The 20,278-nt window shown below is 40.3% G+C and overlaps 1 protein-coding gene across 9 annotated transcripts in view; it reads right to left on the bottom strand.

Annotated features, from left to right (window-relative positions):
- Positions 1 to 20,278, bottom strand: part of LOC102975871 (zinc finger protein 345) — a 67,344-nt gene that overhangs the window by 26,776 nt on the left and 20,290 nt on the right. For 7 of the 9 annotated variants that reach the window (XM_028477451.2, XM_055078838.1, XM_028477456.2 and 4 more), the window contains 2 exons: positions 14,475 to 14,543; positions 14,007 to 14,128 (listed from right to left, as the gene is read on the bottom strand). Coding sequence is in view for 1 of the 9 variants with exons in the window: in XM_028477455.2 (XP_028333256.1) it covers positions 14,007 to 14,028 (22 nt within the window). In the remaining 8 variants the exon portion in view is untranslated. Of the gene's footprint in view, positions 1 to 14,006; positions 14,129 to 14,474; positions 14,544 to 19,384; positions 19,454 to 20,278 lie in introns of all 9 variants that reach the window. The other 2 variants (XM_055078837.1, XM_028477450.2) reach the window with 1 other exon arrangement.

Below are 20,278 nucleotides of genomic sequence, written 5' to 3'. Positions count from 1 at the left end.
AATGAAATTTATATTTCAAGGCAGGACAAGAAAATTTAAACATAAAATTTTCTGCTTTGGCCTCTCTACCTCCTTAATGTGCAGTGTGCATCTGCATTACACACTAACTAGTCTTCCTCAAAGATGGGAATGCTTTCTTGACTGTAAAGATCAATTTTTTTTCCCTTTCTTCTGATGCTAGCAATGTAACTTCTTAAAAGATTAGCATTCTTTCCCAACTCTATTGGGGGTTCTGGTGACTCACTGACTGCTTTGTACATGCTTACTTCACCTATGAACTTTATGTAAAATGTCAGCATGTCATTTTTTTGTATGATCCTTTGTCTCATAAATGTATATCGTTGTGCCTTCAACTTCTAACAGGCAGAACAGATCTCAGACATTCTGAGACTCTGTCTCCCGGGTTATAAACCTGTTTAATTGAATAAAGTTCACGTTTTTCTTTTTTCTTTTTTTGCGGTACGCGGGCCTCTCACTGTTGTGGCCTCTCCCGTTGCGGAGCACAGGCTCCGGACGCGCAGGCTCAGCGGCCATGGCTCACGGGCACAGCCGCTCCGCGGCATGTAGGACCTTCCCGGACCGGGGCACGAACCCGTGTCCCCTGCATCGGCAGGAGGACTCCCAACCACTGCGCCACCAGGGAAGCCCCTTCTTGATTGTTAATTGAGTTTTTGTCAACAGAAGGAAACCAGTCTTAATGGAATACAGTAACACTCTTATAACCTCACTTATCCTTATTTACCTCTATAAATATCCTATGTCCAAATACAGTCCCTTTGTGAGTTAGTGCTTCAACATTTGACAGGTATTATATTAATAAATGTTAGTGGTAATAAAAGGCAAATAACTTACTACAGTTGGGTAATAAAGAGGAAAAGAGCATTCAACTTTTAAAAGTATCCTCCAATTGCCAACAGATCACAATTTCTAAAATGCACTTTCATAAAAGCATAATTTCCAAAATATGCCTATTAAATACTGTAAATGCATCGCTTCTAAGAACTACTTCAAAGTTTTCAATTAAAATATTAAATGATGCTAAAATGTAGAGTTTAATAAAGTAAATTTATTTGAATTGAATACTTACACTTGTTATCATATACAACACTGATTATTATCCCACCTGACTAATCCCCCACAAACTCATCATCTTCCCTACAAAAAGTTCGGATCATTCTCATCACTGAGATATCCTCTGATACCTCACAAAAAAGCCTTCACCTGCTTCCTCTGCTTCTTTTCTCATCACTCTTCCCATCGCACACTATACCAAAAACACATCGATCTTCCTTCAGTCTTTGAATTCCATATGTGACTTTACAGCTCAAGAGTATTCCCACGTCTTTTGCTCTCAAAATGAAACATCTATTTTCCCCACTATGCTTTGTAAATTCAAATAAATCTTTTAAGTGTCAACATAATGTTTAATGTTTAAATTAAAGTGCTGTTATAACCTACACTCCTAAATCTTGAACATTCTCTATATTATCATAAAATTCCCTGAACCTGTAGTGAATAACATATAATTTTAGAAAATTACTTTTGAATAATTATGAGTAGCTTTCATGTTTTTATACTCTACATGTAATACGAAGCAGAGTTATTATCACTGTTATCAATTTTGAGTCAAAATCTTCTGCAAGATGAAATGACATAAAACATGAGCCTACAAATATATAAAGTTGATTAAATAAATGGCAGGGTGTTAGAGAGAACTTATAGCCCAGGAGCTACACTCAGAATATTTGTTTTCCTTGCCCAACAGGAAAGCTAAACTGAGAGAGCTGAGTGTCACTGCCAAAGAGCACTAAGGGATGAATGTCGGGAAACCTGAAAATACCTTTGCAGAGGCGTTCATTAGACCATGGTGTGGGTTCGTAATCAGGGTTATCCAAAAAGATAAAATAAAAAGAGAGGGTAAAAGCAGACAACATATTCACCAGAATGAGAATGGTGAACGTGGCTTTTTTCCTCAGCACGATAAGAATGGTGCTTTGGTCTCATGGCAAAGTCTAGGGGAGAGGCTGCTGCTGTGAACGCGTTGGATTCTCTGCTTGTGTCTGTGCGGGAAAAGACCCATGGAGCCGCTGGTAGACCATGAGCCCATAACACATCAGGTCAATGAAGAACAACATGAATGCATGTAGTGAGGCAATACACCTTTCTGAAATGACTGAAAAACAGTATCTATGAATTTTTTCTGTAGTTGTTTTTCCTCTTTCTTGGTCCAGTTTACTCACAGCAACTAAAGGTATTTATCAGGTGCTACAGTATCCAGCAGAGGAAAGAGCAGAATCCAATGCACTTGGGGGATGTCACTGAATTCCACCCACCTTGAAATACTGGGGCAAAGCTTAATGGCTAAGACAACTCCTGCCCACACTGTGAAGACAAAGGACAAATTTATATCCAGTATCATCCAGAAAATATTTCCTTCCAAAACTGCCACTGTCTTCAAAGATGCTTTACGGAGACACCCTAAGGAGAACCTCTTGGCCAAGACAAGCTGTTTTATCAAATCTCTTGAAAGATAATCCCATCAATGCGCTTCAGTCTCTTTGAATCTGTTAAAAATAACTTGATAAATATTGGACACCTTGAAACAATTACGCGTCACTCTTTCATCCAGTACATTTTCTGATTCTACCACTTCTCACACCCTTTGCAACTCCAGTTTTTTTAAATTTATTTTTTGGCTGCGTTAGGTCTTCATTGCTGCGCACAGGCTTTCTCTCTAGTTGTGGCGAGTGGGGTCTGCTCTTCATTGCGGTGCACCGGCTTCTCATTGCTGGGGTTTCTCTTGTTTTGGAGCATGGGCTCTAGGCAGGCAGGCTCAGTAGTTTCAGCATGCAGGCCCTAGAGTGTGCGGACTTCAGCAGTTGCAGCACGTGGGCTCAGTAGTTGTGGCTCTCAGGGTCTAGAGCACAGGCTCAGTAGTTGTGGCGCGTGGGCTTAGTTACCCCGCAGCACCTGGGATCTGCCCGGACCAGGGATTGAACCCGTGTCCCCTGCATTGGCAGGTGGATTCTAAACCACTGCACCACTAGGGAAGTCCCTACAACTCCACCTTTTTAGAGCGTTTTATCTCAACTCTTAGGTAATTCTTCACTCATTCTACGTGGTTTTATCCTCACAAAACCAATGTCATGAGCAAACTCCTAAACATAACAGTGATAGGAAAGATTCTGGTTAAACTTCCTCTCAGTAGCTCGACACCATTGATAATTTTTGCATTTTTAACTTAAATTTGCTGATTCTTCATTTTCTCTCATCCACGTAGTAATGGAATTCCTGAGAGTTTAATCAATAGTCATCTCTCCTCACAATCTGCACACATTAGTGATCTCATTCAATGTCATGGCATAAATACCACTGTAAGCCAAAATTTTCCAAATTCCTATCTTTGCACATGTACACAGGGGTCGTTTTACCTGGTAGATAAAGGTCTGAGACAACATCAGGTCATGTACTTGCTGGGAAGGAATTTTTATTTCACACGTAAATGTAGTGGCAGTGTGAGCATGGGGACTTGAGATGATCTTAGAGAAACATTTTAAAATGATCAAATTATTGACAACTATTAGTAGTGATTAAGTAATTTATTGAGGAGGGGGAGAAGCCAGGAACCCAGGCCATAACATATCTGAAATGGCTGGAAAAGATCAGGTAAAATTGATAGGCAAGACACAGTCTAAAAAGTGACAGAAAACAGCTAAGACAAAGGATGGGCTTCATGGGCTGTGTTTCTCGCCAACCCAAGTGTTTACCTAGAAAATATTATTATTTTTCATTTCTGATTTCTGAGCACTATTGCAGCCTGGAAAAAGGAGAAAAGAGAGAAGTAGGAAGAACTTACAGAATCTTAAAAAGGAACATGAACAAAATGGGTATACTTTTATTCACTGCTTCAATAGGCATGTGTTAAGCAACTGATGTGTGTCAAACATTATTCGTGTCTATAAGAGGTATCAGGAAGAAAAATATCTGGTAAAGGACCTGCCTCTATTAAGCCAATACTAGCAACAAAAAAGATATACATCAGACAAAACAAATAATAAATAAAATATGCAATATACTGTAAGATGATAAGGGTACAGACAAGGATAGAAGGAATTGTGCCTCCACACTGTGTACACACACACACACACACACACACACACACATACACACACACATACCCCTACTGATTCTGTTTCTCTGAAGAACACTGACTAGTACAGACTTCGGCACCAGGAAGAGGGGTGCTACTATGACAAATACCTACACATATTCAAGTGGCTTTGGAACTGGGTAATGAGCAGAGCTGAAGGAGTTTTGAAGAACATGTTAGAAAAGGCCTAGACTGCCCTGAAGAGATTGTTGATTGAAATGTGAAAGTTAAAGGTGATTCTGAAGAGGGCTCAGAGAGAAAAAAAGGAGAGCTGTAGAAAAAGCTCCTGTATCATCTTACAGATATACGTACATCATCATAAACAGAAGAGTGGTAGAAATATAAATATTAAAGCTGCTTTTGATGAGGCCTGAAACAAAAATGTGGGAACATGTTATTTGAAACGGGAGGAAAGGCAATCACTGTTATAGTGGCAAAGAACTTGGCCAAACTGCATTTTCATGTTTTGTGGAAAGTAGAACCTGTTAGTGATGAACCTGGATACTGACATGAGATTTTTAAGCAAGCTCTTGAAGGCATGGCCTGGTTTCTCCTTGCTGTTCACAGTACATGCAAGAGGAGAGAGAGAAACTGAAGTAGGAATTGTTAAGCAAAAAGGAACAGGAACTTGAAGACTAGGGGAATTCTAAGCCTATCTCTATTCTAAAAACTGGGGAAGCCTGCTCCTGAGAGAACATCAAGGCTGTGGCTGGATGATTATTTGTTGAAGATATGATGGGCATGTGATGCATGATCCAAGGGGTTAAGACTTTGCGGGCAAGTGGGTTGGAGTCAATGTATTTTTTATGTGAGAAGGACATGAATTCAGTGATGCCAGAGTATGAAGTATTATGGGCTGAGTTGTGTCCTCCCATGCCCCCCAACAAATTCATATGTTTAAATCCTAACCCCCAAGACCTATGAATAAGCCGGTATTTGGAGATAGGGTCTTTAAAGAGGTGATTCAGTTACTGTGAGTTCATTAGGGTGGGCCCTAACCCAATATGACTGGTGTCCCTATAATAGGAGGAGATTAGAACACAGACACTTACAGAGGGAACTCGGCCTATAAGCTGTCTTTAGACTGCAACATCTGCTATTCCTGCGGTCTCCAGCCTGCCAGCCTTCCCTGCAGGTTTTGGACTTGCCATCCACCACAATTTTGTGAGCCAGTTCCTTAAAATGTCTCTCTCTCACCACTGTTATCGCTGAGAAAAGATAAATAGATAAATAAATAATAAATTAAGTCTCTCTCTCTCTCTCTTTCTCTCCCTGTCTATACATCGGTTCTGTTACTACAAAAAACTCTGAATAGTCTCTGTAAACTTTCTGTGACTAGTATAGAACTGAACAACTCCATCTTCTTTCTTACTGGTTCTGGGAAACAGGATGCACTTTATTTTATCAGTAATTTTACGTCTACAGCAAATTACTGGGATCAATGCAAAGAAGGTACCTCTCATCCGAAATAATAAACACTTCACTCGATAAACGAAAGAATGAATGAAAGATTGCCAAGCTTAGAGGGAAGGAATAATGAAGGTGCATAATGGTGTTAAGGTCTAAGTGTTTCCCTGAAAGTCACCACTGGCTCCAGATCTCTGAGGATTTCTAACGACTTCTCCCCACTCATTCTTTGAGCAGTGATAACTTGGTCTGATCTGACCTCCAAAATTCAAGCCACAGAGCTGGGTGGGGGTGGGGGGGGGATTTTCCTGTCACATCCCCTGAAAATAAGATATGAGTGATTCAGTCCCTAAGTGTCCTTCCACAACAATCACTCTGAAAAAGACAGGACACAGACTATATGTTTTTCATGAATGACTGCAATTTTTAATGGGGATGAGACATGTGACCACAACTGGTCCAGGTTTCAAAGATATTTTGTGATATCTTGTAATTACCCAAACTTTGTGGTGCTCACTCCCCTTTAAATGATGTATCTGGCTATTATTTAAATTCATTTATGTAATTTCTCTTTATTATAATTCCCTATACCTTTCTATAATTTGCATGTATTGATTAATTTCATACATACCCCCCAACACATTTTTTGTTTTGGTTTACCAGTGTTTTCCTGATTATTTTTTCAATGTGTACTATAAAACCTAGACTTTTTGTTTAGAAAATTTTGAGTACATTTAAGTGCATATACATAAAATGCCATTTCCTCATTCTTCTGTTTACTCCCCCATCCTCTATAATACAGGAGTTAAGTTCTGTTATCAACTACTGTGTATCCTGCCAGAAATATTTTATTTGTTAGCATATAATCATGATAACTAGTCTGTACTTCATCAAAAGTTAGATGTCCCCTAAACTCTAGCTCGAATTAACCATTTGTTATTTAATAATTTATTGACTGGGACTTCCCTGGTGGTCCAGTGGTTAAGAATCAGTCTTGAAATGCAGGCGATGCCAGTTCAATCCCTGGTCAGGGAGCTAAGATCCCACATGCCATGGGGCAACTAAGCCCACATGCTGCAACTACTGACCCTATGCTGCAACTACTGAGCCCGCGCACCACAACTAGAGAGCCCGCGTGCTTCAACTACAGACCCTATGCGCTCTGGAACCCTCGTGCCACAACTACAGAGGCCGTACACTCTGGAGCCCGTGCACCAAAACTAGAGAAAAGCCCATGCACTGCAATGAAAGATCCCGTGTGCTACAACTAAGACCTGATGCAGCCAAAAAATAAAATAAATAAATAAAATAAGTAAATATAAAAACAGTTTAATAATTTATTGACCATTAACATAAACAAGTAAATATGAACCTGAAGGATGTGATGCTATGATGAATCCTAATTTGAATTCTTTGGAAGCATCAAAATTTTAGGTGGTTTAAAAAAATTGCTGGGGCTTCCCTGGTGGCGCAGTGGTTGAGAATCCGCCTGCTGATGCAGGGGACACAGGTTAGTGCCCTGGTCCGGGAAGATCCCACATGCCGCAGAGCGGCTGGGCCCGTGAACCATGGCCGCTGAGCCTGCGCGTCCGGAGCCTGTGCTCCACAACGGGAGAGGCCACAACAGTGAGAGGCCCACGTACAACAACAACAAAAAAAAGAAAACAAAAACAAAAAAAATTGCTGTTGGGACATCCCTGGCGGTCCAGTGCTTAAGACGCTGTGCTTCCACTGCAGAGGAACGGGTTCCATTCCTGGTTGGGGAACTAAGATGCAGCATGCGGTGCAGCGCAGCCAAAAAACAAGGCAAAAAATTGTTGTTCACGTAAATGTGGTTAATAAACTTGTTTTGCTTTTGTTTTTCTTTATATGACAATAAACAGACACCTCATAAAAGAAGATACATAGATGGCAAACAGCATATGGAAAGATGCTCAATATCATTTGTTATTAGGAATTTCAAATTAAAACGAGGTATCACTACATATCTTTTAGAAATAGCCAAAATCCAGAACTCTGACAATACCAAATGCTGATGAGGATATGGAGCAACAGAAACTCTCATTCAATGCTGGAGGGAATGCAAAATGGTAGAGCCACTTTGGAAGACAGTTTGGCAGTTTCCTATAAAATTCACCATACTCTTTTCATATAGTTTGGAATGGAGCTCCTTGGTATTTATCCAAAGCAGCTGAAAACTTATGTCCACACAAAATCCTCAGATTAATGTTTACAGCAGCTTTTTTTCCTCCAAGTTGGGTCTTCATTCCTGCGTGCGGGCTTTCTGTAGTTGTGGTGAACAGGGGCTACTCACTCAGGCAGGATAAACCCAAAGAGAAACACACCAAGACACACAGTACTCAAACTGACAAAAATTAAAGACAAAGAAAAATTATTGAAAGCAACAAGGGAAAAACAATACATAACATACAAGGGAACTCTTATAAGGTTAACAGCTGATTTCTCAGCAGAAACTCTACAAGCCAGAAGGGAGTGGCACAATATATTTAAAGTGATGAAAGGGAAGAACCTACAACCTAGATTGCTCTACCCAGCAAGGATCTCATTCAGACTTGACAGAGAAATCAAAAGTTTTACGGACAAGCAAAAGCTAAGAGAATTCAGCATCATGAAACCAGCTCTACAAAAAGTGCTAAAGGAACTTCTGTAAGTGGGAAACACAAGAGAAGAAAAGGACCTACAAAAACAAACCCATAACAATTAAGAAAATGGTAATAGGAACATACATATTGATAATTGCCTTAAACGTGAATGCATTAAATGCTCCAACCAAAAGACACAGGCTCGCTGAATGGATACAAAAACAATACCCATATATATGCTGTCTACAAGAGACCCACTGCAGACCTAGGGACACATACAGACTGAAAGTGAGGGGATGGAAAAAGATATTCCATGCAAATGGAAATCAAAAGAAAGCTGGAGTAGCAATACTCATATCAGATATAATAGACTTTAAAATAAAGAATGTTATAAGAGACAAGGAAGGACACTACATAATGATCAAGGGAAACGGTAACACAGTAATAGTGGGGGACTTTAAAACCTCACACCAGTGGACAGATCACCCAGACAGAAAATTAAAAAGGAAACAGAAGCTTTAAATGACACAATAGGCCAGACAGATTTAATTGAGATTTATAGGACATTCCATCCAAGAACAGCAAATTACACTTTCTTCTCAAGTGCACATGGAACATTCTCCAGGACAGATCACATCTTGGGTCACAAATCAAGCCTCAGTAAATTTAAGAAAATTGAAATCACATCAAGCATCTTTTCTGACCACAACGCTATGAGATTAGAAATCAATTACAGGGAAAAAAAGGTAAAAACCACAAACACATGGAGGCTACACAATACGTTACTAAATAACCAAGGGATCACTGAGGAAATCAAAGGGGAAATCAAAAAATACCTAGAGACAAATTACAACAAAAACACGATGATCGAAAACCTATGGATGCAGCAAAAGCATTTCTAAGAGGGAAGTTTATAGCAATACAAGCCTACCTCAAGAAACAAGAAAAATCTCAAATAAACAATCTAATGTTACACCTAAAGGAACTAGAGAAAGAAGAACAAACAAAACCCAAAGTTAGTAGAAGGAAAGAAATAAAGATGAGAGCAGAAATAAATGAAACAGAAGCAAAACAATAGCAAAGATCAATAAAACTAAAAGCTCATTCTTTGAGAAGGTAAACAAAACTGATAAACCTTTAGCCAGAAGAAAAAGAGAGAGAGGACTCAAATCAATAAAATTAGAGGGACTTCCCTGGTGGTACAGCGGTTAGGAATCCACCTGCCAATGAAAGGGACATGGGTTCAAGCCCTGGTCTGGGAAGATCCCACATGCCGTGGAGCAACTAAGCCTGTGTGCCACAACTACTGAGCCTGCGCTCTAGAGCCCACAAGCCACAACTATGGAAGCCTGAGTGCCTAGAGGCTGTGCTCCGCATCAAGAGAAGCCACCGCAATGAGAAGCCTGCACACCACAATGAAGAGTAGCCCCCACTCGGCGTAACTAGAGAAAGCCCGAACGCAGCAATGAAGACCCAATGCAGCCAAAAAGAAATAAATAAAATAAATAAATTTATTAAATAAATAAATAAAATTAGAAATGAAAAGGGAGAAGTTACAATGGACACTGCAGAAACACAAAGCATCATAAGAGACAACTACAAGCAACTCTATGCCAATAAAATGGACAACCTGGAAGAAATGGACAAATTCTTAGAAAGGTATAAAACCTTCCAAGATGGAACCAGGAAGAAATAGAAAATATGAACAGACCAATCACAAGTTATGAAATTGAAACTGTATTAAAAATCTTCCAGGAAACAAAAGTCCAGGACCACATGGCTTCACAGGTGAATTCTATCAAACATTTAGAGAAGAGCTAACACCCATGCTTCTCAAACTCTTCCAAAAAATTGCAGAGGAAGAAACACTCCCAACTCATTCTGTGAGGCCACCATCACCCTGATACCAAATCCAGACAAAGATACAACAAAAAGAGAAAATTACAGACAAATAACACGGATGAATATAGATGCAAAAATCTTCAACAAAATGCCAGCAAACAGAATCCAACAACACATTGAAAGGATCACACACCATGATCAAGTGGGATTTATCCCAGGGATGCAAGGATTCGTCAATGTACACAAATCAATCAATGTGATACACCATATTAACAAACTGAAGAACAAAAACCATATGATAATCTCAATAGATGCAGAAAAAGCTTTTGACAAAATCCAACACCATCTTATGATAAAAACTCTCCAGAAAGTGGGCATAGAGGGAACCTACCTCAACATTAATGCACAGGGGCTTCCCTGGTGGCGCAGTGGTTGGGAGTCCGCCTGCCGGCGCAGGGGACGAGGGTTCATGCCCCGGTCTGGGAGGATCCCACGTGCCGTGGAGCGGCTGGGTCCGTGGGCCATGGCCGCTGGGCCTGCGCGTCTGGAGCCTGTGCTCCGCGGCGGGAGGGGCCGCAGCAGTGAGGGGCCCGCGTACCGCAAAAAAAAAAAAAAAAAAAAAAAAAGGAAAGTGCTGAAATAGAGAAAGTGTTCTCTAGAATATACAATAGAATTCTATCCAGTAAAAATATTCTAGGAGTGAATCCCCTGGCGGTCCAGTGGTTAGGACTCCGCACTTTCACTACCAAGAGCCTGGGTTCAATCCCTGGTCAGGGAACTAAGATCCCGCAAGCTGAGTGGTGAGGCCAAAAAAAAAAAAAATCTAAGGAAATGAGGGTGAAATAAAGACGTGCTCAGATAAACGAAAGTTGAAGAGAGTTCACTGCCAGCCACAAGAAATGCTCAAGGAAATTCTCCAGATGGAACTCAGATGAGCAAAAAGGAATGAAGAGCACTGAAAATAACAAATATGTAGATCAATATTTTTTAAATTGTCTTTTAAATTACATATTATGTCTTAGTAAAACTGGAAAATTTTGTCTTTTGCATTTTCTTAAAAAGACAACTATTTAAAGCAAAAAGAAGAATCAATATTGTGAAAATGACTATACTACCCAAAGCAATCTACAGATTCAATGCAATCCCTATCAAATTACCAGTGGCATTTCTTACAGAACTAGTACACAAATTCTTAAAATTTGTACAAAGACACAGGAACAGCCAAGCAGTCTTGAGGGAAAAAAACGGATCTGGAGGAATCAGACTCCCTGACTTCAGACTATACTACAAATCTAAAGTAATCAAGACAGTATGGTACTGGCACAAAAAGAGAAATAAAGATCAATGGAACAGGATAGAAAGCCCAGAGATAAACCCATGCACCTATGGTCAACTAATCTATGACAAAGGAGGCAAGGATATACAATGGAGAAAAGACAGTCTCTTCAATAAGTGGTGCTGGGAAAACTGGACAGCTACATGTAAAAGAATGAAATTAGAACACTGCCTAACACCATACACAAAAATAAACTCAAAATGGATTAGAGACCTAAATGTTAAGATTGGACACTATAAAACTCTTAGATGAAAACATACCAAGAAAACTCTGACATAATCACAGCAAGATCCTTTTTGACCCACCTCCTACAGTAATGGAAATAAAAACAAAAATAAACAAGTGGGACCTAATGAAACTTAAAAGCTTTGCAAAGCAAAGGAGGCTACAAACAAGATGAAAAGACAACCCTCAGAATGGGAGAAAATGTTTGCAAACAAATCAACGGACAAAGGATTTATCTCCAAAATACATAAACAGATCATGCAGCTTGATATTAAAAAAACAAACAACCCAATCAAAAAATGGGCAAAAGACCTAAACAGACATTTCTCCAAAAAAGACATACAGATGGTCAAGAAGCACATGAAAATCTGCTCAACATCACTAATTATTAGAGAAATGCAAGGGCTTCCCTGGTGGTGCAGTGGTGAAGAATCTGCCTGCCAATGCAGGGAACATGGGTTCAATCCCTGGTCGGGGAAGATCCCACATGTCGCAAAGCAACTAAGCCCATGCGCCAGAACTACTGAGCTTGCGCACTGGAGCCCGCAAGCCACAACTACTGAGCCTATGTGCCACAACTACTGAAGCCTGCATGCCTAGAGCCCATGCTCCGCAACAAGAGAAGCCACCGCAATTAGAAGCCCGCGTGCCACAACGAAGAGTAGCCCTCCCTCTCCACAACTAGAGAAAGCCTGCGTGCAGCAACGAAGACCCAATGCAGCCAAAAATAAATAAATAAAATTTTAAAAAAAAGAAATGCAAATCAAAACTACAATGAGGTATCACCTCACAGCAGTTAGAATGGGCATCATCAGAAAATCTACAAACAACAAATGCTGGAGAGGATGTGGAAAAAAGGGAGAGGTCACCGCAATGAGAAGCCCGTGCACAAGAACAAAGACCTAATGCAGCCAAAAATGAAATTAATTAATTAAAAACAAAACAACAAAAAGACACAGGCACACCAATGTTCATTGCAGCACTATTTACAACAGCCAGGTTATGGAAGCAACCTAAATGCCTATTGACACACGAATGGATAAAGATGTGGTACATATATACAATGGAATATTAGCCATAAAAAGGAACAAAATTGGGTCATTTGTAGAGACGTGGATGGATCTAGAGACTGTCATACAGAATGAAGTAAGTCAGAAAGAGAAAAACAAATATTGTATATTAACACATACATGTGGAATCTAGAAAAATGGTACAGATGAACTGGTTTGCAGGGCAGAAATAGAGACACAGATGTAGAGAACAAACGTATGGACACCAAGGGGGGAAAGTGGTGGTGGTGGTGGTGGTGGTGGTGGTATGAACTGGGAGATTGGGGTTGACATATAGACACTAATATGCATAAAATAGGTAACTAATAAGAACCTGCTGTATAAAAAAATAAATTCAAAACTTCAAAAATAAAACAAAAAAAAACCCTGAATGCGTAAGACAAAGTGAAAGAAGCCAACCTGAAAAGGGTATATATATACTGTATGACTGCAAATATATGACATTCTAGTGGAGAGAGTAAAAAGATCAGGGCTTCCAACAGGTTAAATGGGAAGGAGACATGAAGAGGCAGAGCACAGATTTTTAGGGCAGAAACTACTCTGTATGATACTGTAAAGGTGGATACATGTCATTATACATTTGTCAAAACCCACAGAATTCACAACACCAGGAGTGAACCCTAATGTCAACTGAGGATTTGAGGTGATAATGATGTGTCAGTACAGATTCATAGATTGTAACAAATGTCCCACTCCGGTGTGGGATGTTGACAGTCAGGGAGGCTCTGCTTATGTGGGGGAAGAGGGTACATGGGAACTCTCCTGTACCTTCCACTTGGATTTGCTGGGAACCTAAAACTGTTTTGTTTTGTTTTTTTTTAATATTTATTTATTTATTTACAGCTACGAAGGGTCCTAGTTGCAGTACACGAGCTTCTTAGTTGCGGCCTACATGCAGGATCTAGTGCCTCGACCAGGGATTGAACCCGGGTCCCCTGCACTGGGAGTGAGGAGTCTTAACCACTGGACTACCAAGGATGTCCCTTAAAACTGTTCTTAAAAATAAAGTCCAGGGCTTCCCTGGTGGCACAGTGGTTGCGAGTCCGCCTGCCGATGCAGGGGACACGGGTTCATGCCCCGGTCTGGGAAGATCCCACATGCCGCGGAGCGGCTAGGCCCATGAGCCATGGCCGCTGAGCCTGTGCTTCCGGAGCCTGTGCTCTGCAATGGGAGAGGCCACAAAAGTGAGAGGCCTGCGTACCACAAAAAAAAAAACAAAAAAAAAAAGTCCAATTAAAAAATCTGGATTTGATAACCTGCTTAACAGAGTGAAAAATTAATCAGAGCTGCAAAACAACAGTACACTTAGTTGTATCTTGTCTTCTCCAGTTTGCAACTCTACCCCCGTGGTTAACTGTACTCCTTTGACTTACATCTCTTGAAGCTGTTGACCATGGCTTGGCTAAAATGATGAGAAACAGAGTTAAAGAGGCTTCATTGTAATACTCTCTGAAATTTGAAGGCTAAGTAGTACAATATAAAGAAGAGTGGTGCCCTAAAAAAAAAAAGGATAATGTTTTAGCAAATAGAGGGAAAATAATTGTTTTTCAATATTTGTTCATTATGGAAATAATGACATTTTAAATATTAACTTTAAGTTTTCAGACATCTATGAAAGAGAAAGGGTTAATATTGATAAAATAAACCAAGTGAACCCATCACAGTTTCACAGGACCCACCCATAGCCAAATTTACTTCATGTATAAACCCACCCAATTTCCCTCCAAATTATGTTAAAGAAAATTCAAGAAGCTATATGATTGTGCCTCTAAACACTTCAGTGAATATTCATAAAGGAGAGGGATGGGAGTTGCCTGGCAGTCCAGGGATTAGGACTCTACCTTGCCACTGCAGGGGGCACAGGTGCGATCCCGGGTCAAGGAATTAAGATCCTGCGTCACATGGCGTGGCTAAAAGAAAAAGAAAAAGAGAGAGAAGGATATTTTACTTAACATATAGTATCTTAATCACATGTAAGTTAAATGGTAATTGCTTAAAATCATCAAATACCAAGTCAGTATTCAAATTTTGATGTGTTGATTAAACATTCAGAGTAGTTTGTTGGAATCAGCATTGATTTTTCTGACCATTGTTTCACACTTATATATTGTCTAGGTTTGATTATATTCCATAGATATCCTGCCTCTTTTATCTTAACATACTTTATTTTATGAAAGTGTTCATTGTATCTTATAAAATTTAACATGGACTAATTAGGCTTACTGCCTCATGATGTATTGTAATAAACAGGTACTTAATGGGTGGGTTAGAATTAGATTTGCTATTTGGGTAGAATTATTAGTAAGGGGTCATTGCTTTTTTTTTTTTTTTTTTTTTTTTTTTGCGGTACGCGGGCCTCTCACTGTTGTGGCCTCTCCCGTTGCCAAGCACAGGCTCCAGACGCGCAGGCTCAGCGGCCATGGCTCACGGGCCCAGCCGCTCTGCGGCATGTGGGATCCTCCCAGACTGGGGCACGAACCCGCGTCCCCTGCATCGGCAGGCGGACTCTCAACCACTGCGCCACCAGGGAAGCCCCATGCTACTTTTAAAAAAATATGGTATTCCAAAAACAAGATGTCTCCTTACCTCTATTTTTGTCATATTAATATCAATATATTCAGCAGGTCCTTGTACTATCAGCCAATCCACCCATAATGACACTCAATTGAAACATAAAAATAAACTAATTTTCCTTCCATTCTTAGAAAAATAAAGCTATCTGCCCAAATTATTGTAACACTTTCTTCTTCCCCTTCTTCCTGTTCTCCATCTTCTTCTTTTTCACCTAACAGTATTTCCTGGAGCTGCAGCAGTCAAGAGAACTTCCTCTTCACCTCCACAGCAGTCTAATGCTCCATCTTGGGATGCACCATGACTTATTCAATCTTCCATGGACAGACATCAGATTAGTTCCAGTCTTTGTTATTATAAAAGCACTTCACAAAAAATAAATTCATATGTATGAAGGTCCTGATGTTGGAAAAGCAGGTTATGTGAAAAATTCACTTATGAGTGTAATGATAATCAGCCAATTTTATTTTAAAGTTTCCTTACTTATCTGATTCAAGAAAAATCAAGCCCCCCAAATCCTCTAAAAGGATAAAAATGGATCTGGGAGTTTTAATACAACGCTGATAGGAGTGACAAGGGTGGACATCCTTATCTTGGTCCTGTCTTAATTAAAGGGGTAGTTTTCAGTGTTTCACCATTGAATATGATGTTAACTGTGAGCCTGTCGTATATGACCTTTAATATGTTGAGGTATGTTCCCTGTAACCCACTTTGTTGTATGTTTTTACCATGAATGGTCGTCAAATAGTGTTGAATGCTTTTTCTACACCTATTGAGATGATCAGATGGTTACCCTTCATTTTGTTCATGTTGAACCATTCTTCTGTCCCTGGAATAAAACCCACTTAATCATGGTGTATGATCCTTTTGATGAACTGTTGAATTAAGTTTGCTAAAATTCTGCTCAGGATTTTTTCACATATGTTCATCACAGATATTGGCCTGTAATTTTTTTGGTGTGTTGTCTTTGGTTTTGGTATCAGGGTGATGTTGGATTCATAAAATTAGTTCAGAGGTATTTCCTGGAATTCCCTGGCAATCCAGTGGTTAGGACTTCTCACTTTCACTGCCGAGGACCTGGGTTCAATCCCTGGTTGGGGAACTGGGATCCTGCAAGCCACGTGGCGTGGCCAAAAAAAAAAAAAGTTTATCCTTCTCAATTTTTTGGAGTAGTTTGGGAAGGATAAGTATTAAATCTTCTTTGAACATTTGGTAGAATTCACCTGTGAAGCTGTCTGGTCCTGGATTGGCTTTGGGAGCTTTTTGATTACTGTTTCATTCTCGGTACTAATGACTGCTTTATTTAGATTTTGTTTCCTCCTGATTCAGTCTTGGAAGGTTGTATGATTTCAAGAATTTGTCCATTTCTTCTAGGTTGTCCAATTTGTTGGTGTATAGATATTCATAATAGTCTCATAATCTTTTGTATTTCTGTGGTATCTGTTATCTTCCCTCTTTTGTTTCTGGTTTTATCAGGGCCTTCCCTCTTTTTTTTTTTTTTTTTTGGTGAGTCTAGCTAACAGTTTGTTAATTTTGTTTATCTTTTCAAAGAACCAGCTCTTAGTTTCTTTGATTTTTTCTATTGTCTTTACAGTCTCTATTTCATCTATTTCTACAATGATCTTTATAATTTCTTCCTTCTACTAACTTTGGGTTTCATTTATTTTTTTATTGTCCCTTTAGGTGTAAGGTTAGATTGTTTATTTGGGATTTTTTTTGTTTCTTGAGGTAGGTTGTACCGCCTCACTAGTTGAGGTCAGGTTTGGCTGTCATGCCCAGTAGAGTTGGGGGGGTGCGGGTGGGAGGGGGCACTTCCTGCTGGCTGCATCCTGCCCTGCAGATCCATTCCTGAAAACGTTCTTACATGCTTGGGAGCTAACATGTGGGCATCAGCCTCTGGAGGGAGAAGTAGGGGTTCAGCCTATGAAGAACCTGTGTGCACTTGACCACTGATGTGAGACGAAGGGTCTCCATCTCTGTGGGGAGTGGGACTGACAAAGCCTGGCCTAAAGCTTCAGATTCCCTCCCACTCACCACTGCCCATCCAAGGAGTGCTCTCCCTGAGAGGACTCCGCCACAGGATTTCCTGCTGACTGCCTAGCCCTGAGCTCTGTTGTCTCCACCTTCTGCTCTCTGGGCTCTGCTTCCCTGTGCAGGTCTGGAAAATGCCGTGGCGGGAGGATAGGAGGATGTGATCTGACCTGGAGTGCTATCCTGTTCCTTCAGGGTTATAGCCCCGCACGGTTTCTCCAATGACTGCAGGGAGCCACTCCTCTTATTTTGTAGTTTTACAGTTGATGACAAGAGGAGGGTAAGTCAGACCCTGTTACTCCATGACAGCTGTAACCCACAACACACTGTAGGAAATAAGAGTGATTCGGAGTTTAAAAGCCTGACTTTCTCTACTGGGCTTCTTTTCAGACTTTGCAAATTGGAGCTAAGTTCTGGTTTCCAACAGTAGTGGAAACAAACTAGGAAGCTCCAATTGAAATAAACATTAAAAGGTGTTATAGTTCAGTAAATGTATTTCAATTTGAAACTTAGTACTTTTTACCATAAGCAAGTATGATTATTTGATCTACCTGATTAATCCCTAAGAGTCATCGTCTCCCTGACAAACTGGGATCATTTTGATCTTCGAAGATAACCTCAGATACCTACTTTCTCTGCTTCTTTGCTACCCGCTGTCCCCATCACACACTATCCTCAAAATACAGTGATCTTCCTTCAGTTCTTTGAATTCCACATGTACCTTTCCAACTCAGAGTATTCCCAAGACTTTTTCTCTCCAACGAAACATATTTTTTTTCGCAGATATGGAACTGTATCTATATATCCTACTACCTCTGTTTTTACGGAGAATGCTAACACAGATAATACAAATTCCCAACTATGTAAGTCCGTGCAATCACAAAATAATCACTTCCCACCATTTGAAAGTGGTTCTTTTGCCCCTTTCCTGTTTGCCCATTTCTGTCCCCCCTCACCTTGAAAGAACCTAATTATAGGAATGAGATCACTAAACAATTTAAACTAACTCCTGACTTATACTCTCCTGATTGCACACCACACCTTGTCTAACCTGTTCATTCTTTTCCTAGATTAAAAAAAGAATTGGGACTTCCCTGGCGGTCCAGTGGATAAGACTTTGCCTTCCAATACCAGGGGTGTGGGTTCAATCCCTGGTCAGGTAGCTAATATCCCACATGGCTTGCAGCCAAGAAACCAAAACATAAAACAGAAGCAATACTGTAACAAATTCAATAAGGACTTCCAAAAATGGTCAACATCAAAAAAATCTTGGCCTTCCCTGGTGGCGCAGTGGTTGAGAATCTGCCTGCTGATGTAGGGGGCACGGGTTCAAGCCCTGGTCTGGGAAGATCCCACATGCCGCAGAGCGACTAGGCCCATGAGCCACAACTACTGAGCCTGCGCGTCTGGAGCCTGTGCTCCGCAACCAGAGAGGCCACGATAGTGAGAGGCCCGCGCACCGCGATGAAGAGTGGCCCCCCGCTTGCCGCAACTGGAGAAAGCCCTCGCACAGAAATGAAGACCTAACACAGCCAAAAATAAATAAATAAACAAACCAATGAACCGCCAAAAAAAAAAAAATCTTTAAAAAAAAAACAAAGAAGAATGAAGAATAACCCCAACAGCTCCCTAAGCAATCCTGCAGGCAGACCCCACAGGCAAGACATCCGAAGAGTCAGCCAGTCTGAATGCAATGGAGAATGATGAAGAAACCAACTTCCTTCCTTTACGATTCACTGAGATTCTTCCCCACTTTTTCCCTTTAAAAACTGTCATGGCTGGGAATTCCCTGGTGGTCCTGTGATCAAGACTCCACACTTCCACTTCAGGGGGCATGGGTTCGATCCCTGGTTAGGGAACTAAAATCCCACATGCCGCACGGCCAAAGAAAAGAAAAAAAAAAACTGTCATGGCTGAATGGCGGACCAGAATTTTCAGAGTTGGTCTCGGGACATGAGTCCACCTTCTCTCCAGATCGTCAGCTTTTTGGATTAAAACATCTTTAGTTTCTACTGACACTTCCTTCTCTATTATTAGTTTTCAGCTGTGAGCAGCCAAACCTGAGTTTGGTAACTCAATGAGATAGTTCAAGACTCAAACCATTCTCATACATGCTCCATCTTTAAACAATGCAGCCTTTGTACTATACCAAATTAGCATGTTTCCTTGTTCCCTTTTGAGACTGATGGCGTCAAAGATAAACACAGTCAGATGTTAGCTGAAACAATAAAAACAAAAATGGAAAAAACATATTTTATTCACTAAATACTGACAGCAGGAAAAAGAGTTGCACTCAATCGTAATTTCTGCAGAGGTGATCAGGTGTTTTAAAGGGAGAATGAGGGGAATTCCCTGGCAGCCCAGTGGTTAGTACTCCACACTTCCACTGCAGGGGGAACAGGTTTAGTCACTGATCGGGGAACTAAGATCCCACAAGCTACGGGGCGCAGCCAAAAAAAAACCACCTTCAAGATTTAAAAAAACATGTTAAGAAAGTTTTTTTGAAATAAAGGGAGAATAAGGAAACAGGGAGGATGGGAACTCAGTATTCATAGAACTAAAACACTACAAAGGGTTGGGAAATATAAACGAGATTAGTGCAGCTGTGTTTGATAGCTGGTAATTATAAAAACTAGGATTCTATCCTTCCAAAGAGACTGAGAGACAGGCCTAATTGATCCTGATGCTTACATTTCAAAGGATTAGCTCTCAGGTCTTTGAGAAACATATATACGATTATAAGCTCTTCTTAATAAATGCTCAAAAAAAGAGGCTGGGGGCAGGGTGTCATTCATCAAGTTTACTTAGAACTAATAGTAAATTCTCCTGGCAGATTAATCTTAGAGTGTATGGTACATGTGTGCACTACATTGTAACAAAAACACTGAAAAAACTCAAGACATGTTCTTCAAGTACTGAAACCAATTATTCCATAAAGCAGTCAATCAAGAACGAGTAAAATGGGTATGTGTTGTTTCACTGTCCTAGTCGTTAAAGAAAAGGAAAATAGCCAAAACTAATCAAAGTACAGGCTTAAGAGGGA

Source organism: Physeter macrocephalus, chromosome 17 (assembly GCF_002837175.3).
Source record: "Physeter macrocephalus isolate SW-GA chromosome 17, ASM283717v5, whole genome shotgun sequence".
Classification (NCBI taxonomy): Eukaryota; Metazoa; Chordata; class Mammalia; order Artiodactyla; family Physeteridae; genus Physeter; species Physeter macrocephalus.
This window is presented reverse-complemented; position numbering and strand designations above follow the sequence as displayed.